Source organism: Carassius gibelio, chromosome A16 (assembly GCF_023724105.1).
Source record: "Carassius gibelio isolate Cgi1373 ecotype wild population from Czech Republic chromosome A16, carGib1.2-hapl.c, whole genome shotgun sequence".
NCBI classification, from domain to species: domain Eukaryota; kingdom Metazoa; phylum Chordata; class Actinopteri; order Cypriniformes; family Cyprinidae; genus Carassius; species Carassius gibelio.
In genome coordinates this window covers 5,946,862-5,974,543 of record NC_068386.1, presented here as the reverse complement: position 1 = coordinate 5,974,543, position 27,682 = coordinate 5,946,862, and the positions used below count along the sequence as shown (strand labels likewise).

Here is a 27,682-nt window from a genome sequence, read left to right as displayed (position 1 = left end):
TATATTATTTAATTCCATATTATTGTTCCAACTAGTTCTTTAAAATATATATATGTTCTAAACCATTTGCAAAAATTTATTCATTTACAAATAGTCATTTGAGAGATGTCAGATACACTAAAACATCTCTATAATAAACAGGTTTGGCTGCTTTGGAGAGGTAAAAAAGAAATAAATCTTGTTGTTATTGTTGAATGGCGTGTTCTAATTCTGCTTGTAATAACATATTAAATGTCGTTGCATATTAAAAATGACCAAATGTTATTTGTAATTTCTATATTACCAAATGCTAAAATGTAGTAATTTCTATATCAAAAGAGAACATAATGTTACAGCATTATATATACTAAAAACAAACATTCAACATAAAAGGTTACATATGAAATACAAAGCTTTATTTCTAAAAAACTGAAACAGCTTAAGACAAACATATAAATATAGTCACATTTAGTGTTGTTTAACTTATATAAAGTTTTTTGCCATATAAGGTTTGCCTGGATGGTTTTGTGGTTAACCTGAAAAAAGATCTTACAATATAAAAAACATTATGGTGCACCATCAAATTACATTCACACGTGTTAGTGAAGTTTTTAGACCAAAATATAACAATTTACCTCGCAAGATTCCCCACAATATATGGTCCCTTTTTGTAATAGAATCCCAATACCTTGGTAGTCGCACGTTACAGTAGAGAAAGACATTTAGTGTTTACATTGACTCCTTGTGCAGCAAATACAGGTCACTTCCCTGAACGCAAGGCACCTGCTCTAATGATGACATGCACGAATACAATATTTGCTTCAACAGTTGGTTTCCTCTGATGTGTTGACTCAAAGGTGTGGCTATTTTTACAGCTGATAAAACTAATTATGAACCAGACAGTTATTAATGTTGTGAGATTCTTGAGACACCTTTGATAATACGATACTTATAACATAGCTGCAATTAATTGATCCTAAACTTAAACGTCACATGAACATATGTTTGCAGAATTCTTATATGTATCACCAGGAAGAGGTCTAACTACTGGCATTCTATTAACTTGTTTTTATATTATTTAACAGACAACCAGAATTTAACATTATGTTTACAGCCCCCTCTTGCTTTAAATTGTCCCTATTTATTGGTCTGCATAATACTGTGTACACCACGACTCTTTACAGCATTATGGAAACTGTTCTGACAGGTCTGTCTTTGATCACATTGAACTTTGGTTGTTATATACTATTATGGAATGTCTGTTCTCCAATTTTATACACATATGATCTGCTGGTGTAATTTTAAACAGCCAGAGATGGCCAAATATTTTTCTTCGGCCTTAGATTGTGTGTTTAATGTGGTACGTTCTATTTACTGTAAGACCACATGATGGATTGCAGTTAATGTCTTCTTATTACACACAACCGAGTGTCACCTGCTTCACAGGCTTTGTTGCCATTGTAAAAAAACACAGCATGTTAAAAGATTTAAATTTTTTCAGTTGATTGTCAACTTCAATCACAGACGTTCCCAAATACATGGAAAGGTTTAAATTAAATAATTATTTTTCCACTGCACACAAAGTCAGCAAAATCTTATGAAACCTTGTGTATAAAAATAGCCTTCTGGTTTGCGAGATTACAGTGTCCTTAGTGTTGCTGATCGTTCAAGAAGAAGGCTTGTAGTGGATTGTAGTGTGTTTAAAGGCACTCGTGATGTGGAGTTACCCTCAGTGAGCACAAGCCGTACTGTCTGAGCTCACTGAGTGATGCAGTTTTCTCCCATATCCTGAGCGTAGCGGTCAGAGACTATGGTTCTCAGTTCCTCGACGTCTCGACGGAGCTGCTGAGCTTCCTGCAGCTTCTTCTGCAGCCCCTCGGGGCTCAGCCAGTCCTGCCACTGCTCTCCTGCAGGGGGAGCTGCTGCAGACAAACAGAGACACAGCGTCAGTCACTGTGACCACAGCACAGAGAACACAACAAAGCTGCTATACAGAGTGCCTATGACAGTACGGTAAAAACTACTGCCCTGTAATGATTACAGCAACTACAAATCAACCAAGTGATTTAATCAAATTAAATATTCAATGAAAACATTACATATTTTTTACATTTAAATTTAATTTTAACTACTGTGATAAACTCTTGCAATAAACATTTTGATTAAAATTTTAATCTCTAACATTAGCAAAATAGGCTGTTTTTTTTTTTTGAAAGTGAAAATGGTTTGTTAAAAAAGAAAGAAAGAGAAAGAAAGAAAAGCCATTAAAGAGCAAATATATATATAATAAATATTGAAGGCTGAACATATTTTTTCTTGCTTTATTGTATTGAAAAGAGAAAAGAATATAAAGCAAGTGTACACAATCACCAATACACATGCTAGAATGTAACTGTTATGTTGATGATAGCGAGACTGTGAGGGACACACTACAGACTTTACAATGATACATACTGTATAAAAGGTGGTATTAGCATGTTTTTTTTTTTTTCAAAACATCTTTCAAAACTGTTGTCTACTGAATTTTTACTACTGGGAGTTTTTCTCTACTGAATTCTTTTCTGCTATATCTGAAGGCACGCTAGCCTTCTCTATAGCATGTTGACAGCAGAGGGTGCACTTACAGGCAATGCCGAGCAGCATTGAGAGGTTTGGGTCATGACCTTGAGCCCGCTGGGTGAGGATGTTGCAGAGGGAGCGGAGGTCACACAGACAGGCGGCCATCTCTCCATACAGCTTCTGGGTGAGCCGGGCTCCCACAGGGAGCAAACCAGGACCACTTGGCACATCCTCACCCTGAAGACGCTCTTGAAGTGTCAGATTATGTTCCATCAGTTCCTGGTTCTGCACTGAGAGCTGAAGTATGAACGCACACCGTCAGTTCTCATGTGTGCTATGAAAACAGCTGAACATACATTACGGTTAACTACTAACCTCTTTCATAGCAGTGCGTAACTGCAGCAGACTCTCCTCTTTCTCTGCCACCTCCTCTCGAAGCACCTGACTACTGCACTCTTCCTGAGAGAGATGCTCCTCCAGACTCTAAGGCAACACACTCAAAATATTATTGCTGTAAACTTCAACTACTTTTGGTGCAAGACACTTTTTTTTTAGACACTTTGACAAACATTTTAAGAGGTGAAGCACATGCTCTAAGTATTGAACCTTAATATATAGATTTTTTTTCTGTACTAAAATCATATCAGGTGTACCTAAAGAAGCCTCCTACATTAAGGAAGGTGTTTGTCAAGATTCTTCACCTCCTAGATACTACTGAAAGTACATTGCTGAGGACTTGATCGTACAATATGACGCCTGGCTCATAGTGTTGGGGAAGTTCAGATTCAAAATGAATCCATTTAAAAGAAAGAAAAAGTACTGGAACGGAATGATTTTTATTATGTTTGTTTCCATTAACAGTTCAACAGTTCCATCATTTTTCAACCTACACTAGGGGTCAGAACATTTTTACAGCACAAATTGGACCAAATGTATACAAGCAAATTATGACTGGGTTATACAAATATTAATCCTTATGAAGATACCCCCACCCCATCCATCCCGGTTTGGCCCTTTAAATCCAGATCTCCCCAAGAACGATTGTCTATTGAAGAGGTGGTCTGACTAAGGATTGCAGAAGGAGAAGGGGTCAGGTTTTTTTTTTGGTTGAATGCATTAAATTGATCAAAAGTGACAGTGAAACATTTTGCTGTAGGTGGCTGTATAATAACAATACTGGTTTTTGAGTTTTCTATTCATCAGACTCCTGAATAAACTATATCACGGTTTATACAAAAATATTAAGCAACACAACAGTTTTCAACTTTGATGATAATAATAAATGTTCCTTGAGCATCAAATCAGCAGATTAAAATGATTTCTGAAGGATCATGTGACACTGAAGACCTTTTTTTTTTTTTTTAAATGTATTTTAAAATTACATTTTAAAATATATTCAAATAATATATTTGTTTAATAGTTAAAAACAGCATACCAATTAAAAATGTTTTCACTATATTTTTTGATCAAATAATTGCAGCTTTGGTGAGCATATGAGATAAAAAAAAAACAATTTTCATCTTAGTCGTTAAGTCCAGTTGTCTCAACCAGCATTTGAAAACCAGTCTGATTGTAAACCAGTCCGATTTGCAAACAAATTACTTAAGTTGTTTTTAATTAAACTCATGAGCTTTCCATTTAAATCATTCTTCTGAGTCACAAACTGAATATAGCTTATATTTTGGCTTGGATAAAAATTAGTTTTGTCTTTGTGCTAGTCAGAAGATAAGTGCCCCTGCTCAATCTTGGCTAATACCACAGTTTCTTTCCATTAAACCAAAACTGTACAGCTCAAACAGGAGAGCATGGCACGATCAACACCAAGGTCAAAGGTTTGATTCCCAGGGAATGCAGGATCAAATGTATACCTTCAGTATAACACTTCGGTTTAAAGTGTCTGCCAAATGAAAAAAAATGTTGTGTAAATTTAGTTGAATAAAAAAAATGTAATGTAAATGCACCAGCTAAACAAATGAAACGAAAATGAATAAAAACTAGTCTTTACCCTGATCTGTGAGCCAAGCTGCTCCATTATCCCGAGTTGCTTTTCAATGACCTAAAAAATAAAGATTCATTCAGATAGCACCTTAAAATATTTGCACAGAATGTACATTCATCAACAGGCAGAGCCATGCTTTAACACTATTAATTAAGAGTTATTGAAAATCAGCATCAAAATAAATAAAACCTTTTTGAGCCGCAGATGCTCATCTTTCAAGGTAGTGTTTTCTTCTTGTAGCTTCTCTCTGTCAAGAGAAGGCAACCTCACTCCGTCCTCAAGGCTCTCCTGTACTCTGTTCTGGAGACTAAACACAAAGCAAATCAAATAATATGAGACCCCACATACATGACAATGCTTCAAAACCAGTGTTAATTTTGACACGAAATTTTAATTTAGTTTTAGTCTTAGTCTTTTGACTATAATTCTTTTTAGTTTTAGTCAAGTTTTAGTCATCTGATTTGTTTTAATTTTAGTCTTATTTTAGTCGACTAAAATTGCCTGGTATTTTAGTCGACTAAAATTGCTTGGTATTTTAGTCGACTAAAATAAGACTAAAATCAATAACAGATTTACTAGACAATTTTTTACAGCTGGTATAGGAAACAAACTTAACCAAAATATATAAAACACAAATTCAACTTTATTTCAACACAACTGTGTCTTTATTTTGATTCAAAAGCTTTTATGCAGCAACAAACACTGTCATGATAATGTAAACAATAACTAGCTGCCAATTTACCATCAATAAAAGAAAAATAACGTTAGGTCCAGGACCTTAAAGCTTACAGCTGAGCTGAACAATAAGTGCATACATTTAAAGTAAATATTTAATAAGTTGGGTGGATAAAAAAAGTAACAAGATTTTATAAGGTATTCATTTGTCTAGCAATATTGTATGTTTTAAATACTATAATATTGCTAGATTTGTATGTATAATGATAGGATGTGAACATTCATGTTTCACATGACTAATATAGAAATATGTGTGATATTGTCAACAAGTAGAACATTATAAAATATACTAAACATTAGTATTAATCAAATGTATGTATCATAATATTATGTATTAGTATTGTGCTCTCATCTAATTTGAAGAAGGGGCTATTTTACAGTACTTTTCAGTTCGTAATATTTAATGCTACAACATCTACGCACTGCACTATTCCAATTTTGATTAGCTCAATAAACAAAAGAACATCGTTGTGAAATTATATTTGAGAAAATGTCCGGGTGGCTCGTCTGTAAATGTCTTTTCAAATTGGTTGTGTTCTTGCCACGAATGAGCGCTCTGCGTGCTTTACACTTTGTTTTGTTTTGTTCGTCGTCAAACGTGAAGTGAGCTGTGGACATTTTGTCGCTCTTTTAGACAGTAGGGACTTTAAGCAACAGCTGCGAATGGAACGGCTACAGCGACCGGAAGTTTGCCGTCACACCGCTGTAGCCAAGAACGTAAAAGTCTCTAAGCAACGGTAAAACAGAACAGCGCAACGCAGCATTAATTCATTTATTGAGATCCAAAAAAATATATAATTTAAAAAAGCAAGAGAAGGATTGCTTTTGGCGTTAAATGACAATCTTTTGTCAGAAGAGGAGTTTTTAATATTGTATGATGTAAATAAGTCTAAAAACATAACATTTATTTATCTAACCTCTCACGTTGTAGCGACTCCGGCAAATCAGCTGTTCTCCCGTAGTAGACCGTTAAATTAAGTCACAAAGTAGCAGTTAAATTCGAGCAGGCGCAATACAATGCCAGAATGGCGTTGCCGTTCCACCAGAGGCTGTTGCTTAAAGTCCCTATCACCTCTTCGAATGCCGACTTCCCGGGAGCTCATAAAAACTGAAAACCTTCGCTTCATGTCTCAATAAGTCAGGCTCTGATTGGTTCTCTTCTCTCATGCAGTCTGTTCTGTTTTGCCGGTTCTTTTGCTCATTCCTCGTATCTCTCCCGTCTGCTGATTTGATTTTCGTCACAGTCTATTTTCGTCTCGTCCTTTATTCGTTGACGATAATGTCAATCAATTTAGTCATAGTTTTAGTCTCCATCAGTGCCTTCTATTTTAGTTTTCGTTTCGTTTTCGTTGGCAAAAATATATTCGTGACGAAAATAATGACGAAAATATTTAGTCAACGAAATTAACACTGTTCAAAACCTAATCAGTGGACAAGGTGTCTTTTTGTGCAAGTGGATCTTGCATGTTTTTTTCCTACCTGGTGACTGTTGTAAGCAGTTCTCTCTCCTTGTGTCTCTGTTCTTCCAGTTGGGTTTCTTTGTTGCGCACAGCACTGCGGGCTTCCTCCAGTTGGGCTTCCAGGTCTCCGATGGAGGCTTGCAACTGGACTGCCCTCTCTTCTGCTTCCTCCAGCTGCAAAACAACAATAGAACTGCATAATAACTGAGGACTGACAATAAAAGATGCTCAAAAAAAGGGTCTAATGAACGGACAAAATAATATAGCAGTTAAATAAGTTACTGTTCAAAAGTTTGGCGTCTCTATGATATATAAAAAAAATAAAAATACTTAAAATGAATCACGTGCTCACTATGAATGCATTTATTTTAAAAAATGTGCATGTTTTTTTTTTTAATGTAATTTATTCCTGTGATGGCAAACTGAATTTACAGCAGCCATTACACCGGTCTTAAGTGTCACATGTTCGTTAGGATTAGTTTAGGATTCTCTGAATAATAGAATGTTTCAAATAAAAGCATTTATTCAAAATAAATTATGAGAACTCATTTGTAACGTTATAAAAAGTGTTAAATGTCGTTTTCAGTAATTGATATCACCTTTTTGGAATAACTGCATTAATCTAAAAAAAACTAAAAAACTAAAACAGTCTTAATTGTATTTAAAGGAATTTCAAAAAGGATAAATAATTAAAAGGATAAATTATTATTATTTTTTTAAATATGAGATTTGTAGGTGGATTTAAAAAAAAAGCCCTTTTGCAAACAGAGCAATGTCTTGGAGAAGAGGCATAGAGAGCTTGGGATTTTTAGAGCCAACAGAGTAAGGAGAGTGTCACTTTGAAATAAAGAATACAACTAGAGCAGATGTGTGATATACAGGTGCAGTGGATGCTATAATAGTGTCTGGCGGAGCATTATGACCAGTTGCTGTGAAACCACAGGTTTTGTTTTGTTGGCTGGCCATCAGAGAGTGCCTTACCTTTTTGTGCTGGGCCTGGTAGTCTTCCATGGTGGGAAGATCAGCAAGATATCGCTCGAGCGTCTCAATCCGCTGCTGTTTTTCTCTGTTCTGCTCCGACTCTTTCTGACACTTCTTTTTCAAGCTGTTAATGTGCTTGTCTCGACTTCGGATCTTTGTAGTAAAAAGCAACAAGTTCAGTAACAAGTTCAATGAAATTCTGCTCATATGTGGTCAAGGTTGTCCCATGTTGAAGCTTGAAAATGCTCACCCTCTCCTCTTGTTTCTTTAGCTCTTCTGCATGTTTTTCACTGCTTTCTTTTAAGACCCCATTCAGACGTTGCGTCTCTGCTTCTACTGCACCCAGTCTGCGGTCGTCTTCTAGCTTCTCCTTGGTATAGCAGTCACTGCGCTCGGCGAACTGAGCTCGCAAAAAAGCATTTTCCCGTTGGGCTTCCTATCCCACACAGAAGAAGAGGGATAACTTAAAGAGAGGTTTTGATACAGTGCAGGGGAAAGGCTGTGTGTGCATGTGTGCTCACCTGCAGTCTTAACAGACACACATCAGTGTAAGGGCCTCCACGTCCCATGAGGGCACTGTGCACCTGTAGCTCACTCTCTCTGAGACGCTGTTCCAGCAGCGACATTTGCTGCTTCTGTCTGCAATGTGCAAGTTACTACATTAAGTTAATGTTCAGAATCTTACTTGAGATACTTCTGAAAACTTGTCATTACCTTTCAATGGTAAGTTCTTTCTCTTTTAGCAAGTTCTCATTGGCTTTAATGACAGCATCCCACTTGCTGTTCTCCGTGTAAGAGGTTGCTTGATGGAGAGATGAATATAGTCCATTTCCTCCGGTCATTAACTGCAATAAATAAATAAAATAGGTGAGGAAGCATGAACTCTTATTTAAAATGGGTATAAAAACATAATCGGGCAAAGACTGATAAGTCTATTTCAACTTTAAAGTCCACATGAAATGGTATTTGCAACCCATTTTTCTATAATATATGGCATTTCCAATTGACGCTGAATATTAAACAGGAAGAAAAATGTAGGACAGAACTTCCTGTCAATCAAAAGTGCATGGAACAATTTGTAGCACCACTACAAACCCAAGCAGCGAAAAAATTGTCTTTGCCATGAAGCAGACAGCATAATTGTAATTTGCAGCATGAAAAACAGGGCAATTTGCAGTCATTATATGTGGTGCTGTTTCAGTGTTTGGTCATAACCGTTATGAATGTAGTTTATCATTATCATTGTGGTAGTCCATTGATTTATATTTGTTTCTCAAACAAATTAGCAGCAGTAGATGTTCCATCTCTGCAATGATTCCTTTTTGAGAAAAAGTAATAAAGCGAGTTAGCGAAATAAACATGGAAAACATGTAAGAAACTACAGACTGCCTGACCCAGATTCCACTCCAAAACAGATGTTAGATTATGCTCACTGCCCAAAATGTCTTAATTATTTAAGAGAAGTCAACAGTTGTGTTGTTCCTGCACCATTTGGGCTGATCACATACTGAGCAAATGGTCATCAATTATAGGATTGGTTATGGGAAACATCGCAGACAGTGGGGTGTCTGGACTTCATTTCATTAACATACAGACCACAGCTATACAGGGGTGCTTTAGGATGTTCAGGGTTCATTACGACTGAGGTGTTACATGTATTCTGTTCATTCTACTCTGCAGTCAACTTCATTGAGATCTTCAATGTCCTCAACATTTCTTACAATTAATATTTCATTTCTTTTCAAAACTGTGCAAATAATATCAGTATTTTAAAAATCAAGATAGACGAAAAAAGACATTGTTCTAAATAATACCGTTATCAGCACTCTAATTTTGTATCCGTTCACCTTCAGTTATTAATGTTGCAAAATTTGCCTAAATTATTGATTGTTAAACATCAATTGATTAACCTTTTTTTCTGGCTGCACTGCATATGTAACTAAACACTAAAGTTTTTTTTTTAACAGGTAGAGCATTATATATCACCTACTACATTCAGTGTTTGTTAATAAAAATAAAATAAAAAAACACTGCAAAAATATTAATCAATCATTTAACAAAGCTGAGATAAATATTAGGTGAAAAAAATCTTAGACTAAAAATCGTCTGCAACTAACAGAAAAAATATATATATTAAAATTGAAATAAAAATGAATTTAAGCTAAATATAGTTATTTAAAAAGAAACTACGTACTAAAAATGATGAAAGCATAGAATGACTAAAATTAAAATGAAACTATAAATAGCCAACCCAAAGCATTAAAACAACAATAGATAACACGGACTACATTTTGACAAAAGATCACTGTCTATTTTTGGAACAGCATGCACTGATGAATCATGCACAATAAAATCAGCAACATGTGTTGAATTGAATAAAGTTAACTCTAATTTCATGCTTTAGAAGTATGATTCATGATTACATAACGGTTCCCTTTTCCTTTCTTGTATGCAGCAGGGCACCTAACCTGCATTTGTTCCACCTGTAGCCGCAGACTCTCGAGTTTCTGCTTCTGCTGCTGCCAGCTGGCCAGTTCACAACAGCGTTCCTGCAGTAGTGGATCATATGCTCCTGTGCTGGCCTGGTCCCTCGGGAGAGCCTGAGTCTGCAGGCCCTGAGGTACCGAAAACATCCTGGCAGAGACACCGGACCCTGGATGAATGTTCCTTTGGCCATATGGGTCTACGGCACAGGTGAGGCCTGCCCTAGCCTCTGGTAGGACTTTATAGGTCTGTTCTAGCAAGCCTGTATTGTCCACAAGCCCGGTCATCTGCAGCTGCTGCCGTACATCATGGCAAAGTCCCCCAAGCAGAGCCGACTGATTAAGCGTTGGCTCCATGGCAGGTACATCAAACTTCTGGGCTTCATCCAGCCGCGTCTGATCTCCAGAGGGGAAGAGCGAGTGATCGAAGCCATTAACTAGGCTGCGGTATCGGCTCAAGCAGTCAGGCTTGACCGCAGTTGCATCTAAATTTCCTCCGTGCTGAGCGTCCAGGCTGGGGGAGGATGCAGATTTGGGGAGGGATGACTTGGAGCTGGAAGAGCTGGAGGATGCCTGGGCCTCTTCAGAAGCACGTGGCTTGAGCTTGGAGGCCAGAGCTCCGGCTGTGGAGGGCATGACATGGGCAGTGGGGATGGGGATCTGACTGCGGATGGGCTGGAAAGAGGGACTGCTACTAGTGCTGCAGATATCTAGAATAAAACAGGAATGTTTTAAATGATCAATAGGCTGAAATAATAGCAAAGTGTCTGTCCTAAGGAAAAGTCTATTTTCAACCAAATATATTTGAAAAAGTGGGAGAGAAATGTCATTTTTTTATGTTTATTTAAACCTGTAGTTTATTAAAGCAATAAGCCCCAAGCAGCAGTGGTTTGCAGTGAATTTATAACAGCTAAGGGGGTTTTTGGCACTCCGCGAAGCACTTAAAACTCCTTTAGTTGTTATAAATTCACTTTAAACCATGGCTTCCCGGGGCTTATTGCTTTTATAAAATGATTATTCAATATACATAGTAAGGTTACACAGAATAAAACTGAGCAAATAAAGTGCAATGATACAAATATATAAACAGTAATCTTCCACCAAACAATGTAGTCCCTCAGAAACAGTTCCAACAAAGTTGTTTTCGTGCAACAAACAGAAGTAAACAAAAGGTGTATGTTTGTAGTATAATTTACTCAATCAGCGTAAACTCCAAAGACTATATAATACCCAAGACGTTTTGAATGGGGAAAATGCAACGCTCAATATGGCAGCTAGCCTGAGAAATAAGCTTTTTATAATGCTATTTGAGTAAATTTGCCTTTCAAAGATGGCCGCTGAGTGACATGACTTCTCTTAAAGAGACTTTGACTCACCTGAAACTACTATATGTGCATGGAAACAAAATCAAACTAACGGTTTAATCAAAAAAAGTTGCTCATTCTTAAACTTGATTAAATGCAACGTTTCGGTCCACTGACCTTCATCAGGCAAATGATTAAAAAAAAAAAATAAATTGCATTTTGCCTGATGAAGGTCAGTGGACCGAAAAGTTGCATTTAATAAAGTTTAAGAATTAGCAAGTATTGATGGTGTGCAGATTCGTTATTTACTTTTGATTAAACTTTAGTGTAATTTACAACAGCTTCGAATGCGGCTGAACTAATCAGAATCAAGTACCGGAACTATTTGTTTTATAATTAAATATATTTTGTACCCAGACATTAAACTGAAGGCAACTGGAATTATTAATATTATATAAATATTACGTAAGTAATATTTATAATGTATATAAAGATATTCCCTTGGAAATTAAATGAAAGCATGTAAAATGGGGGGAAAAAAAATTTAAAATGTAATTTATTAAAAGAAAATGAAGTAATAGAAAAGTAAAATAAAATTATGTAAAATAAAAGGAAATAAAATAACAAGTATAAGAAAATTAAATGAAGTTTATAAAATTTTACATTATATATATTAATCACAAAATGAAAAAGCATATTATATACATACATAAATAAATAAAGCCTTTTCCATTTGAATCCACTGTTAGGCCATTAATCCCATCCAAATTATATAGACATTATACAACAGCAAAAAGCAGACTATGTAAATTAGCCAATGTTTCCGGTCTAGCCAAAGAAATAAGTAATCCTAGCTAGTTCTAACATTTAACATACACCAAACCATAGCAAGAAATAGTACTCACCTTCCTAGTAGTAAAAGATATACCAAATGATAACATTTTCATACACTAAAGAACGGTGAGGCATGAAAAACATGTCCTCCCAATGCATCTTCAGTAAATGAAGACCCACTACTGAAAAACTGCTGATTTAAAAACACACCCACTCCGTCTGCCAGAACTTGTCCTTCAATTTAACGTCAAGCTCAGGCAAGGTGAGTGTACCTGCTCTGAGAGTTTGTTCTCCTACAGCTCTGTTAGCGCAGGAGTGTGTACACACCGAAAGGTTAGCAGTATTTATAGAGTACTCTCATGTTACACTGTGAGGTGTCTGTGTGTGGGACTCCTGCTTTAACCCCACAGCTCACTTCTCTCACACACACTTAATACTGTAATACTGCTGAAGTGCCATTAAACAAATTCCTCAATACAACAATTAAATAAACAGCTAAATCAAGTGGAGATGTCAAGATGCAGGCAGCAGTAGGAGTGTCTGCCCTGGAGGTGTCTCTATTGAACATCTGTTAAGGACAGGTTCAAACTATTCTTTGGGTCGACGAAAGATTTTTGGAGCGCTGAGAGGCTTTCTGCTATTACATGAAACACCCAGAACAAAACAAAGCCATCACCACCACAACACAGAAGCCCACAGACAACCAACCATATATTTATAACTGCTAAAATGAAACGGCTGCCAAGACGTTCTGTGCTGCCACCGTTTTGTCTGTTTTAAAAAGAAATAAAGTTGTTTTATTTGTGTGTCTTAGTTGCTACGTGCCAAAACTGTATATAGAAAAACTCAATAGACTTTATTACTATTACTACGTTAACTTAGAGTAGTTTAATGGTAACAACAACAAAAATGGCAGTGGTCGACTGAACTGAGTTTTTCAATAACAGACTGGTCGGATAAAATATTTGAATACGGAACTTTTCAGACATCTATGATCACTCAATGAGAATTTTAAAGTTATTTTAAAAATATATTTGTATATACACATGCTGTTTAATATTTGTAGGGCTGTGTTACGTATTAAAATACATTTTAAAATACAGCAAGGATTCCTTAAAAAAATCGAAAGTGACAGCAGAGACATAGTTACAAAAAAACTATTTCAAATAAATGCTCCAAATTGCCATTACTATTATTACTCTATTTTTGATCGAATAAATGATTAAATCATGTATTTAATTTCAAAATCATGAAAAGATAAAAAAAAATCCCAGGAGCAGCAAATTTAATTACCATAGAAGGTACAAAAAAAACTTGAAAAAAATGTGAACAATTCTCTAAAATTTTCAGGTTTCCCATGACCGTACAATTTAATGATAGCAAACAACAGTTCAACAAAGCCAACATAAGCCCATATGTTTCAAATGGACAGCACATTCTGTACAAATCTGTGGCAATCAACATAAACCAGCTCTTTAGTACAGCTAATCTTTGTGCTGTACATGTCTAACAAGGCAGAGAGAAGGTAACCAGAAGACCAGGATCAGAGTTTCCATTCGGTCCTCCAGGTCAGGCCCTCCTAATGAGACCCCCATCAGTGGAAGTGCAACACCTCCTGAAGCAATCTATGGTATGGAATATCATATCCTCCTCCAAACATCATAGGAGTTCCAGAACTATGAGCACATCTCCATGACTAAAAATATGACAGCTTAATCTAAAAACGGCCGGCAGGATGTTAATGTCTGTTCTAAAAAAAAGGGTTCTCTTTAAAACCATTGCCTGTTGGTCAAACAAAAATACAAAACCATCCATGATATCTGAAGATTAATCTACAGGGGAAGTCACAATTGATGTTGGGTTCCATTCACTTCTTATATATATATTTATTAGGGGTGTAACGGTTCACAAAATTCACGGTTCGGTTCGATACAATACACTGATGTCACGGTTCGGTACGTTTTAGATACAGCAAAAATTAAAAACATCTCAACTTTTCAGAATGCCAGCGCACCACGGGTCATGTGACAAGAACTAACCAATCAGCTCCATCCTTTCCCGTAACAACTTTGAAAGCTCAGCTAAGATGAAGGAACACCTGATAATAGTTGTATATGGATTGCAATTTTGAAATAAATTTAGTAGCATAGCTAGCCTACTGCAAGCGATTTTTAGAGCTGCAAATCCATTTATCCTTTTCTGAAATTTCTGCGTCTTCATGGAGAGAGCACGCCGTGGTTTTATTTAATTGTTCACATGATAACTTTAAAATGTTCATAATAACTTTATGAAACAAGCTCCACATAGGTTGCTACTTCAAGTAAACAAATTTAAGTTGGTGTTTTTTTCAAATTTAAGTTGGTGTTTTTTTCTTCTTCGGGGGTGTCAGGGGCGTTGCCTGTTACGTCGTTTAGGGTTATTGGCCTACCTTGTTGAACGCATATCATTATATTTCACTTTCTTCTTTTTTTTTCAAATATAATTAATTAGTCCAACGAACCGTTCGGTACATAATGCGTACCGCGTACCGAACCGAAAGCCTCGTACCGAACGGTTCAATATGAATACGCGTATCGTTACACCCCTAATATATATATATATATATATATCATATTACATTACACACACACAACAATAGAATCTTCTGAAGATTTGTATCAATGCAAGTCTGAAAGTATATTCATATGTAGAAAAATATAAAAATTAAAGATCTAGCATGGTTTGTCATGGCAAACTAGATTAAATGGTATATTTATAATTTTGAATTTATTACAGGTATTAATATAATTTTCAAGGTTCCCAAAACTTTTGACTACTTCATTTCCTTTTTTTTTTCTTGGATTTCATGTTTCCTAGATAAAGATCTATTTATTCACTATAGATTTTCATGACTGTTACATCATGTCATACTATACTAGAATACTGTACAGGTACTCTGAAAATTATATTACTGTATTCCATGATTGCTCCATGAGTGGAAATCCTATTTTGTGCCTCATAAGACCACGGTTAAAATGAAGGGGCTGATGAGTTCTTTAATTCAGGTCTATTGTATGACAGACAGTCAAAACGGACAGTATCTGATTCTGAACGCTCTCAGGGTTCTCACCTTCAGTGTAGTCAGAGGTACCCAGTCCCGTGTCCCCACTGTCCACTGTGTTGGGCCGCCATCCAAAACGGCTCTGGAACTTCTCGGACACAGCAGGTGTCAGCCATTCTGTGTCAGAGCGTCCTACTGGAGTAGATAATGAACACATGATGTGACACTCGATTATGGTTATGAGGTACATAAAATACGCTAATCCAGGACTTCACTGGATATTTACCTGCGAGTTTGGGGTTCTGGTATTTCTGTGAAGTGGTCATTCCTGTAGCTGTCACCTGTGGACAGGATTCATTAGTGAATTTAAAAAAGACAATAGTGTCAAAACACAAAAGTGTCTAGAAGCAAAAACTTTAAAGGTTTAGTTCACCCAAAAATGAAAATGATGTCATTAATGACTCCCCCTCATGGCGCTCCAGTCCAAACCCATAAGACCTCCGTTCATCTTAGAGCGACATGAGGGGGAGTCATTAACGAAATAATTTTCATTTTTGGGTAACTAACCATTAAATAGTATTATATAACAGTATTTGATCATTTATATTGTATAATAATATCATATTGGAAAAATTGCTAAATATATTATTTTATCTAAATAAAAATGTAGAAAGGATTCAAAGTTATTCACAGTTTAACTGTTTTAAAAAATATATCTTATTTGAAAAACCTACAGCAGAGAATATTTCCCAAAGCTTAGAGCTGCAATAGTTGTCAAAGTTAACTAGATTTTAGCTAGATTTTCTTAAGTGTAGGAGATTTAAAGCTCGTTTACTGAGAACAATGTAACGTTAATAAAGTTTCTTAAATTACAAAAGCCATCCCTGCTAACAACATTACGTAACTGTTACGTAACTGCGACGTAATCTGGTGACCAAAGTTTCGTCGTGGCGACGTAACTAGTTACGTCGTGGCAACCGGAAAAGTGAAAGGTGCGTATACGTCGCCACAACGTAACTTTGTGACGTTGCCAGTAAGTAACTGCGACGTCGTGGCAACGTCGCGGATCGGTGGTCGTGTGCTGGTAATCAGTTGGTCATTTTTTTATAATTATTCTATGGGCGGACATGCAGCAATTGAACCTAATTTATGTCCTCATATGCCCAAACTAATTTAAAGGCTGTTTCAGTAGCTGTGAATGATGAATACTCAAAATGAATTCAGTTAATTTATTAACAAGCAAATATGAACAGTAATACACCCAGATTATTAATAAAAACAGGATATACAGCGACATATGAATGAAAGCATTCAGCCCAAACAGAAGCACATAGATTGAGATATATTAATAATAAATACATTTCCATATATTTAAATATCTATACCCTTCTGTAAGCATCCGGGGTCAAAACATTATGCACAAACATGCAAGTCTTAGTAAGCACTCAGCACATTGCATTTAAATATTATCATTAACAATGCACACATTCATCAACTAATCACAAGCTCCCACAATAATACATCAGCTAATCACACCCTTAACCAAACCACTACAAATAATTCATTGAAAATAATATGCAATAGCTTATGAACAGATGTATTATACCAAATCAAGTTTAATGAATCTCACACCTATCATACAGCATTATGGCCAGTTCACACTGCCACAAAAATATATCTAAATATATATATATAATATATCTTACTTTCTCTATTCTTGCAATATTCATGTGTTCGTGTCCCCGAGTAATATCTGCATTCCCCGAAGTCTGAAAAGAACACAATATGCTAGTAGACAGCAATCCTCGTGAGAGAGAGGTCTGGTGTGGAGGGTGGATCTGGAACTGACTTCTCTTGATTATCTGTCTTCACAAACTGCCCTGAAATACAGTTCAAACATTAACAATGATTGTTATAAATGTAATGTAAGGCTCTTACATTCATAATGCTCATTTTGGAAATATAGTTAATATCAGTAATATGCAGCATGCACGATACAAGGAAGTGGTCAGTAACAACACTTTGAGGTATGATATCTATATCAGTAAAAAGGCTACCTTTAAGAAAAAATTAAATGAATAAATTAAGTTGTGTTATGCATTCAAATAGTTAGACATGCTAAAATACAGAATTTGTTAACAATAATAATAAAAAATAATATGCTGGGGAAAAAATAAACATTTCATAGGGCCCTAAACATGTTTTTTTTTTTTTACTTTTAATAAATTGATGTGAAAATGCATGTTCTACGAAAAAGGAGTAGAGAAAAATGAAATATTTATTTTATCATTGAGGATTTCTTAAAAAAAAAAAAAAATCTCGTCTCGCTCTCATGAACCCAGTCTCGTGTCTCGTCTCGTCTTGTGGGATAAGTGTCTCGTCACAACCCTAGTAGCCAGAGCAAGAGATACATTAGATTTCTTTTGCATGTCTGACAGTGTAACATTAAGCTGAAGTATTTCTAATGAGTTAAACCTGTATCCTGTTTTCTGGGTAACATTGAGAATATCACTATATATTGTTGCAACACCTCCACCACGACCAGTCTGACAGGGCTCATGCTTATAACAGTAGTTTGGTGGAGTTTAGACTAATGCTAAATCAAAAATGCCTATCAAAATTAACACTGGAACAAACACAATCTTTATTGATTGGACAGCACAAGTACTTCTATTTGAGCATGTAGAACAAAAGTCATCATAGCAGTTATTTGAGAATTGGCTTACTAGTCACATGGAGCGAAGTGTCCTGGAGATGTTGTCCAACAGGAGATCTAAAAAGCCTAGGACGCTCCCAGAAAAGATTCCAATTATTAACAAAAAGCAGTTTCTGTTCTTTACACCATGACAATAACCATTCGTTTAAAGCAAAAAGTCTGCTGAACCTTTCATGTCCTCATCTATACGTGGGAAGTGGTCCTGACACGATGATCATCATGCAGGCGATGTGCTGCGCACTGTCTTGATCAGGCTCCTGAAGTCCCTCTTCAGCGTCTCTGTCTGCCGCAGCATTGTGTCGTTAACGCCGGCGTGAAACATGTCCACTCCGATGCTCCCCTCACCCTTCAGGATCACGGGAATCTGTGCAGAAATATCAAGAACATGAGCACCAGGGAAACAGTGAGTGTGGACTTTACCTTCAGCTAACATGGCACGAACGTGCCGGACGATGGAGTCTCCGATGATCACAGCGTTGTGTTCTGTCTCACGAAGTGGAGCGAATCGGGTTCTGGTGGAGATCCTGAAGACCGGAGGCGGCGGATGGAGAGAGGTCGTCGCCCAGGGCCTGGTTCATGTCTTACACTGTGAAATAGGGTGAAGGACATCTGGGAAGATCTCATCCTGGATACACCGGGAACCACACAGAGTAGAGGTGGTAGGAGGGTTAGCTGTATACTTACCCTGGACTTATGAGCATCAACCCCTGAATATTTCCAGCATAGCTCTCCACTTGCTCATCTGGGCCTGCTTCTCCACGATATCATGGATCTGTTTCTTCACGGCCTCCAGCTCCTTATTAGAAATAAACAAACTAGAGAATAGGGGAAATGCAGAAAAGAAAAACAGTAATATGGAAAACATACAAAAATATCTTAAGATACCGGAATTCACGTTTAGATTTTAGAGATGCATGATGATATATTGTAATAAATAAATATTAAGTTATTTAATAAGCTTTCTCGGATCACCTGTGTTTTCTATCTCTGTCAGCAGCTCCCATTAGACACTTTCTTGGAACTTCCCCTCTGTTTTAGAGGGTTTTTAAGACACTCCTGAAATCACTGTAAAAAATGTTTTATCAATATTTGTTTACAATGATAAATCAGAACAAGCTTGAAACAGTGGTTTGAAATAGTTTCAGCCCATTTTAGACCGTAAGTGACGTCACTGATAGACTCTACAGTGCAGACTTTTAGGTTAAATTAATTAGCTTAACTTTACTTCATTTGTCTATTGACAAATTACCATCAAAAACATTTACAAAGCAATCAAAACCGATCCTTTACGCATAAGATGTAATTAAAAGCCCAGACTTTCATTAATAAGAGCTCAAATCTAATATGCTATAACGTTAATTATGTTTCTATGCTAGCGTAATACTTGATAGCAGACATTTCAAGAAAAATACCATAATCACAGAGGTATAAATATTAATAAAAAGTACTTAAAGTAGACTGTGGATAATATTAACGTGTTACTTAACAAATCTGTCGCAGTTGTTTACCTTTTCTTTGGTATAACTGACGAGAAACAGAGAAAATGTCAGACGAGACCTCTCCTCTCCTCTCCAACAGCTGATGTGTACGCGGTTGCCATGGTAACTCAACGGCTAGAAGGCCAATACAAACAATAAAATAATAAAAAAAGGTTTTAGCGACGTTAGACTTTTGTTTTTACTTTGTTTTATACATTTTATCAACCCACTTATTTATTATAAATTGTAAGACTCACCTCAGAAAGCTAAATTCTCCTGTCAGACACAGTTGAAGTGAAAAGTGCCTCAAACAAACGCGCAGTCCTTCTGATACAACAGTCTCTGCTGCAGATGAGATGATGAGCCAGTCTGTGTCATTATTTCACGTTGTAACTCCATACGAGATAAAAAGTTTCACAACTCTTTTCTTGTCAATACTGTGCGCGCGGTGCGTCAGTTGTGGAAGCGCGCGCCTGTATGTCACGTCATTAAAAGCTTAAAAGCATGTCCATATTCTGACTTGTTGAAAATAAACATATTTTATCTTTAAGGAACGTTTAATCTTGTGTCTGAAGTTTAATCACACTTTTTAAATAGCTCTATAGTCAGAGAGCATATAAAGAACGTACAAAAAATATTGTAATGATATTACGTGCATACGACGTTGTAGTTACGTTGCCAGTAAGTCATGAAGTTACCAATATATTACCAACAGAGGACCTGTCTGAGACGTTCTTGGTTATCTGGTCACGTTGGAAGGACGTACTGGCGACGTTGCGAGTTGGTAATGTGATGGTAATAAAATTACGGGAATGCGACGTCGTAGTTACGTTGTCAATTGGTAAGTCATGGAATTACCAAAAATTACCAGTACGTTACGTAACTGTTACGTCGTGTGTTAGCAGGGATTCCTATATAATTTGATTTCCTATATAGTTTTCAAAACTTAAATCAACCACAACCAGAAAGAGAAACTGAGACCCTGATTAACAAGCCATTAAAGTAATTTAATTGTTCACATAATAACTTTAAAGTGTTCATAATAACTTTATGAAACAAGCTCCACATAGGTTGCTACTTCAAGTAACGTAAACAAATTTACAGATAGGTTAGCCAAGTTAACTAACAAAAAGAGTTTAAAAGGTCAACAAAAAAGTAAACAAATCCACTTAACTTACCTGAACTCAAAGGCTGAATGGGTCTTTATTAAAGAACCTACAGAAGCAACCGTGCGCTTCATTACCGGAGAAACAATGACTGGTTGCTAACGTCAATAACACGGACACAAACAATCGAACTATAAGCGCCCTCGAGCTTCTAATACCCATAGACAGTAAAAGAAAATACCCGCCGCGAACTTCACTGAAAGTCGGGACTCTTTTATTTTCAACCGTTATTCTCTTCTTCCTCTGTGTTCTGATCGCGTGCCAGGTTGAGACAGCTAGCGCCCCCCGCTGCTTGATTAGTGAGCTGCAGGCGCAGACTCTACCGTCGTTTATATTAATTAAAAGTTTTAAATTATTTGTGATAAAATTTCATATTAAAATGTAATATTCCAAGTCCTATTCAAGAATCAAAATGACTCCCGATTTACCCATGTGAAGTATATTGTGCTATAGTATTTATAATTAGCAACTCAGCTTGAAGAAGCCCATTTAAACAATGTTTATGTCCTGTATTGCAGACAACAGATATGATTATGATGCTATCAGTTGTATTTGCATTCAATGTTGTTTATTATTTATTTTGCACATTGTCTAAATAAATAAAACAAAATAACAAAAACTGACAGTAGACTAGACAGAAATCATGAGATTCATGAGAATCATGAGATCACTTTATTGTGAGTCTGTGGAAAAGTTTAGAAAGAAAAAAATTTCCAAAATAAGTGACGAAATAAATGGCAGACCTGGCATCATCACTAATTTATTCTGTTTTCAGAAATCATGAGATCAATCACAGTGAGTGATTGTTGAAAATTTAAGTTTCTTGTAAAAAAAAAAAAAAGTAATATATTTCTTTGTGTATTTTATTTTTCACAGTGAGCAGGCAATGAAAAAAAATATGTTGAAAATGGAAACTAAATAAAATGATTAACATTACTAATTCATTCTGCTTTCTATAAACCTGACAGAAATCCTGTTTTAAGAAATCATAGGTTTTGTTTCTAATGTAATGGTGAGTAGAAAAAAATATAGTGTTGAGTTAATAAAAATAGTATTTTTCAGATTTTATGTCAATAATCAATATTTTTTTTATTTTTTTTAGGGATGTGTTTCCTTGTCATATTTGTGGGCCACTTGCATATAGAAAAAAAGTTTCAGAAATGTTGCTCTGGGGTACACACATATACGTAGTCTATTTAAAAAGACTGCACGTAAACTCAATTGCTCTCCAGTCCAATAAGGGGAGCTTGTCTTCGAGTCAGTTTATGCACCTCAAGCCAGTGTTAGAATAGAAGCAGCAGGAGCAGCTTTAGTCGGTGGCACGCTGGCATATCTATGTATTTTCCCGTGTAATTATCACAAACCGTTGTTTTTGTGAATGGTTGCCGGTGCCCGCACGATAGGTTGCAATGGCACCGGGTTGGCAAGAGATCGCTTCACAGCATGTGGAACAGATAACGGGATATGTTAGAGAAACCCTGTCGACCGGCCTCGTCTATCTGAAGTCTGAGCTGGGAATAGATTTGGGCTTGAATCCTGATCTGTGCGCCCCATGGCTACTCCTTTTAACGGCCTGGGGGGCTCTACTTCTAATTCTGATTTTATGGGTCTCGGTCTGTCGTGGTTTATCAAAAAGACTTTCAGAGACAGGAGACATCGCCGACGACACGGTTCCACCTCAATCGGTGAAGAAGGCAGATGAGCCCCGAAAAAGGAACAGAAAGAAGAATGCTGAGAAGGTTTGCTTTTGATGCGATTCATCTCAGTGACTCGATTCTTTTGCATCAGTTCACCACCAGATTCGTTTACTGCGTGTTGCATCGCGACGCCTGTAGGTGGAGACAAGCGAGTTCTGTGAGCGAGTCATTGAATCATTTCTCAAATGATTCATTAAGAAACGTTTTATTACAAATATCACAATTTCCTGTCTACAAGTCTATATAAAGCTACAGAAAGAGTGTTTAACATTATACACGGTTTTGACACCTTAGAATGATACGTTTCGTTTGTTCAAGATTGTCCTTCTCGCTTAAAATGCAGACTGGTTCAGTGAAGGGCGTATTTATTCAGTATGTCCAACCAATGAGATTGCGTTTCACAACCCGCAATCGAACGCTATTGGTTCGCGGTGTAGTCAGTCTTTAAAAACAGAAAAAACTGTCACGCGCTTCAAACTAATGAACAAAACGAGTCGTTCACTTAAAAGATTCATAAAAAAACACCGATTCGTTCACGATCGTAATACCAGTTTACATTCAGACATCCCAGTTCTATTTAAAACATGCATTTACATACACATTGCGTAACTTTTACATGCATTACTACCACTGACTTATTTTAAAAGTCATCCGTTTTCTACATGTTTGACAGAAAGCCCAGAGGAACGGACTTGCTGTTGAACTACAAGAAGAGGCCAAAGTGGAGGACCTTCAAGAACCACCAGAAGGAAAGACTGACAAGGTTCATTTATTTGGACATGTACTGTAGTTTTAAAATAATAGATCATCCAAAAATACTATTATTCATTCAAACTGATTTTCTTGATGGTTTTAGGCAAAGAAGAATAAGAAAAAGGCAAAGCCTCCAGCAAAAGAGAAAAAACCATCTACATCCCTTAATGGCAAAGAACCAAATGAGGGTATGTTTTGATTGATAGGAATCTCTCTATTTTTTTTATTTTGTGTCAATTTATTTTGCTTCACATATATGTGTATATATATATAGAGAGAGAGAGAGAGAGAGAGAGAGAGAGAGAGAGAATATATTTGTGTGTGTGTGTGTTTCGTATTTGCTTAATAAATAGCTTTGACTCAACACCGTTTATTTGCATACAGTGGTCCGAATATGATTGTCTTTGGTAATTGTATCTGTCAGGTACCTGGGAGACCAAGGTCAGTAACCGTGAGAAACGGCAGCAGCGGCGGAAGGACAAGGCTCCAGGTGATGGGTCAGACAGCCCAGAAACAACCGCGGCTTCGAGTGCCATTAGTACCATGGAGGAAATCCAGACCACCCCAGAAGAACCAGAAACCACCATCCCCACCACTGTTGCTACACCTCCAGTCCAAAGAGAAGTGGAGGGTATGTTTACAGCTGTTTTTCCATTTTTATTATACATTACAGGTGGATATAATCGGGGAATCAAAGCGATTTTTCCTCCTTTTGTAGTGGACCCACCTGAAATTGAAGCAAGCTTTGTACGAGACACTGTTGTTCCTCAAGGTAATCAGTTCATATTCAATAGTGTTGAAGAAATATTTTTTGCACTGATATTGAACATGCCTTCTGTGGTCTTGTAGTGATGCAGAGTTGGCAGGAAGTGCTGGCTGTTGACGGTTCTGGCTGGAGTGATCAGGGCCTGCAGCTTCCTCCTCAGACGGCCAGTGTTCAGGCGGAGAACTGGACCAGCATGACTGTCCCAACTGAGCGTCAGACTAGTGAGCCCTCTGTCTGGCCCCAAGATATGGAAGGTACTGAAAAAAAAATATCTTTTTATTATTAAAATTATAGTGTTGTTGAGGCACATGCTTAATGTATGCATTGGTGCTCATGCAAGAGATGGAAGTTTTTTTTGTTTGTTTTTTTTTTTACATATTTTATTAATTAATTATTTAATACTTTTATTCAGCAAATATGCATTAATGAAAAGTCACAGTAAATACATTTATAATGGTACAAAATATTTATTTCAAAAAAATGTTTTTTTTTTTTTTTTTTTTTTTTTTTTTTTTATCAAAGCAGCTCAACTGTTTTCAACATTGATAATAATAAGAAATGTTCCATAAGCAGCAAATCAGCATATTAGAATGCTTTCTGAAGGATCATGTGACTGGAGTAATGACTGCTAGAATTCAGCTTTGCCATCACAGGAATAAATACATTTAAAAATGTATTAAAACTTAAAACAGTTTTTTAATAATATTTCAAAATACTACTGGTTTTATTGTATTTTTTTTGATCAAATACATGCAGTCTTGAGCAAGGAGTATGTGTATTTAATCATTTTTGTTTTTCATAAAACAGGTTCATGGACTATAGTGGATGGACCTCACATTTCAGTTTCATTCAGTGGCTTGACTGCTGGTAATGAATTCATAAATTAAAATGAATGCATAACTAAGATTTGCTCTTATTCATCCAGGAACTGTTTCTTTGTACCGCTTAATAATGTTATCAGTTATCACTATGCTCTGTCACATCTCAGTTTAAACACCTCAAAATGTTATAAAAACAACTAGATCATCGAAGAAGAAAAAAATCTGTATCTCTGTGTTTGCAGTGCCTGAACTGAGTTGGAGTGCTCAGCCTCCTGTGCCACTGGATGATGAGTGGTCCGGAATAAGTAAGAAAATCCATACAAGCCCAAAACCTGTTCCGACTCACAAACTTACTAAGAGTTGCTGTTGTGTTCCTCAGACAGCAGATCTGGAGATCAATCGTGTGACTGGAACGCTCCGTCAGAGGAGTGGGGGAACTATCCCGGGCAGCAGTCTGTTAGCGCAGCGCCGCTGGAGCCGCCGGTCCCAGAAGTGGCACAGGTCAGTCCGTCCTGCAGCGCTGGGCCTGTAAAAATACACCCTTTTTTTTACCTCTCTGAATATATAAAGAAAGAAAATTGAAATCAGGTTCTGACCTGGGTCGAGAATCCAGGATCTGTTTCTACGTTGATATTGATTGATAAGAGAGAAAGATTGCAAAGAAAAAAAAATAGGACCGTAAATTGACAATAATTGACAGTAAAAAAAAATATACTGTTGAGGAAATGCTAATAATTAAATAATAAAAATGTCAAATTAAAATAAATGAAAAGATGAAATATTTGGTTTAACTGCATGTCTTGTGACCATTAACTGACATCGGAGGACTGTGGACAAGCGAAACATTGAAATAGTGGGATAGTCCACCAAAAAATGAAAATTGTCATCTTTCACCTGTGTAGCTGACTGTTTTTCTGTGGAACACAAAATAAGATATTTTGAAGAATGTTGGAAAAGAAACAGTAGCCATTGACTTGCATTATTTTTAATACTATGGAAGTCAATAGCTACTGTCAGCTGAGATTCTCATTCCTTTGAGTAGTCAGACCAAAAATGAAAACTTTCTTTCCATTCTACAGGAGTCTGATAACGAGAAAGATAAAGACGAAGCAGGTGCCCCTGGTAGCGGGAAGGCTAAGAAGAAGAAAAAGAAGAAGAAGAAGGTGGAGGATGCTGGACCTTCTGCGCAGGTGAGGATATTGCAAGAAATCAATTCCAAATAACAAATACCGTATTTTTTGGAATATAAGTCGCACCTAAGTATAAGTCCAAAAATACGTCATGACGAGGGAAAAAACGTATATAAGTCGCACTGGACTATAAGTTGCATTTATTTAGAACCAAGAGAAAACATTACCGTCTACAGCCACGAGAAGGCGCTCTGTGTTTTCAGTGTAGACTACAGGAGAACTGAGCAGCATAGAGCGCCCTCTGGCAGCTGTAGACGGTAATGTTTTCTATTGGTTCATGTCAAATTCATTTTGATAAATAAGTTGCAAAAAAGTGTGACTTATAGTCCGGAAAATACGGTACTTCAAACCAATGCAGAATACATGCATTCAGTCGCAGGTGAAGGCAGAGAAAGAGCCGAGTATCGCAACACTGGCACAGAGTGCAGCCGGAAACACAGCAAGGGTGAGATCTGCTTTTCCAACATTCATTTGGCTATTAGCAATAAAACAAGATCATAAAGTTGTGTCTTCTTCTTGACAGTCACGTTTGGACGACACGGCACGTGCTGTACCATCAGCTCCGGTACAGACGCAGCAGAGAATGACTGGAACTGAGCCGACTGACAAATCCGCTCCTGGACCAGCACAAAGTACGTTCAACCACCATATAGACTTTTAGTTTTAAGATCATTCATCATTTCACAGGGTCTCTGCTATCGAAAATAGTCATTTGGAACATCACTGTTTTGCAGTGTGTTCAGTAGATACAGTAAAAGCTTTACATAGTCTTGAAAGAGTCTTTCATTCACCGTCATGAAACCTGCTGATTTCATGTTTCCGTCTTTTCTCCACCAGAAAAAACGGATGACAGCAAGGAGTCTTTGAAACAACCAGTCAAAAAGAAGAAGGCTAGAAGAGAGACTTAGTTACAGAAGAGATGAGACAACATATGCAATCTTGGGGTTGTACAAAATGTCCTACTTCCTGAGTGACTTGTTTTTTAATACCCTTAAATCCGCCGTGTTGTGAATCCCATCCTAGTGTCTACATCCCATTAGGTATATTTAGACAAAGTACTGTAATGTTACACATCACATGAAGGGACACATCATTCAGAATTGTTTCTCTATTTTTTACGTATGTTAATTGCTTATTACAGTCAATTTGATATGATTTGTATTTGTGTCAAAATGTTTTTTATGTAGGAAGATCCTGGCGATCATTGCAAAGCACTAGGGATGTAGTAAGAACACTTCAGATATATGCACAGGATCCACCAGGAAACTACAGATCATTGAGCTGTTACATGAGCGTGCTGTCTCATACTTAATTTATGGAACACTGAGGCGGATTAGAGTGAACCCACTTAGCCAATTTGTAGGAGGAAAAAGCATATGTGGATCAAGCCATATGTGAAAACCCTAACAAACACTGAGAGACTTGCTGCTGGAGAGCATGAGTAGATGACGCTATTATCAGACAAACAACCTATTAACTGTACGCTTTGGTGAAGTAGTAGTGATGTCGGCTGGGTTTTTTGTGATCATTGGTACAGCAGTGTCAGGAAACTTTCAATGCCTTAACTTGTGTTGTGCAAGATAGCAGCAACGATCTTTCAGCTGCATGCCGTTTCCTCTTTCATATCTATTGGTTAATAAAGTCATGTCAAGTAATAAACATTAAAGAGATTCTTTGCACACCTGTGTCATTGTCTGATTATTCAGACCAGACAACTTTTT

General features: G+C 36.8%; 2 protein-coding genes across 21 annotated transcripts; one reads left to right on the top strand and one right to left on the bottom strand.

Annotated features, from left to right (window-relative positions):
* Positions 1–373: 373 nt before the first annotated feature.
* LOC128030440 (centrosomal protein of 85 kDa) lies at positions 374–20,995 on the bottom strand. 15 transcript variants are annotated; one of them, XM_052618061.1, is made up of 19 exons: positions 20,747–20,994; positions 19,826–19,913; positions 19,599–19,703; positions 19,063–19,155; positions 18,101–18,905; positions 17,081–17,762; positions 15,661–15,715; positions 15,444–15,569; positions 10,182–10,906; positions 8,428–8,558; positions 8,235–8,352; positions 7,964–8,149; positions 7,714–7,866; positions 6,752–6,906; positions 4,727–4,844; positions 4,544–4,594; positions 2,914–3,021; positions 2,604–2,835; positions 374–1,901 (listed from the first exon to the last, which is right to left on the bottom strand). In XM_052618061.1, the coding sequence occupies exons 6-19, from the start codon at positions 17,102–17,104 to the stop codon at positions 1,738–1,740; spliced, it is 2,346 nt and encodes a 781-aa protein (XP_052474021.1). In that variant the 5' UTR covers positions 17,105–17,762; positions 18,101–18,905; positions 19,063–19,155; positions 19,599–19,703; positions 19,826–19,913; positions 20,747–20,994; the 3' UTR covers positions 374–1,737. The 15 variants fall into 15 exon arrangements, with proteins under 15 accessions (XP_052474021.1, XP_052474026.1, XP_052474020.1 ...); XM_052618066.1 differs by having other exon boundaries at positions 17,081–17,254; XM_052618060.1 differs by having other exon boundaries at positions 17,081–18,676; positions 18,775–18,905.
* Positions 20,996–21,968: 973 nt separating this feature from the next.
* On the top strand, positions 21,969–27,640 carry mtdhb (metadherin b). 6 transcript variants are annotated; one of them, XM_052618057.1, is made up of 13 exons: positions 21,969–22,473; positions 23,105–23,194; positions 23,288–23,372; positions 23,609–23,815; positions 23,903–23,956; positions 24,034–24,204; positions 24,758–24,817; positions 25,014–25,076; positions 25,151–25,272; positions 25,851–25,961; positions 26,335–26,406; positions 26,485–26,593; positions 26,799–27,640. In XM_052618057.1, exons 1-13 carry the CDS (start codon positions 22,144–22,146, stop codon positions 26,867–26,869), a joined length of 1,545 nt encoding a protein of 514 aa, XP_052474017.1. In that variant the 5' UTR covers positions 21,969–22,143; the 3' UTR covers positions 26,870–27,640. The 6 variants fall into 6 exon arrangements, with proteins under 6 accessions (XP_052474017.1, XP_052474013.1, XP_052474015.1 ...); XM_052618053.1 differs by having other exon boundaries at positions 21,983–22,473; positions 25,151–25,299; positions 26,320–26,406; XM_052618055.1 differs by having other exon boundaries at positions 21,984–22,473; positions 25,151–25,299; positions 26,341–26,406.
* The last annotated feature ends 42 nt before the right edge of the window (positions 27,641–27,682 follow it).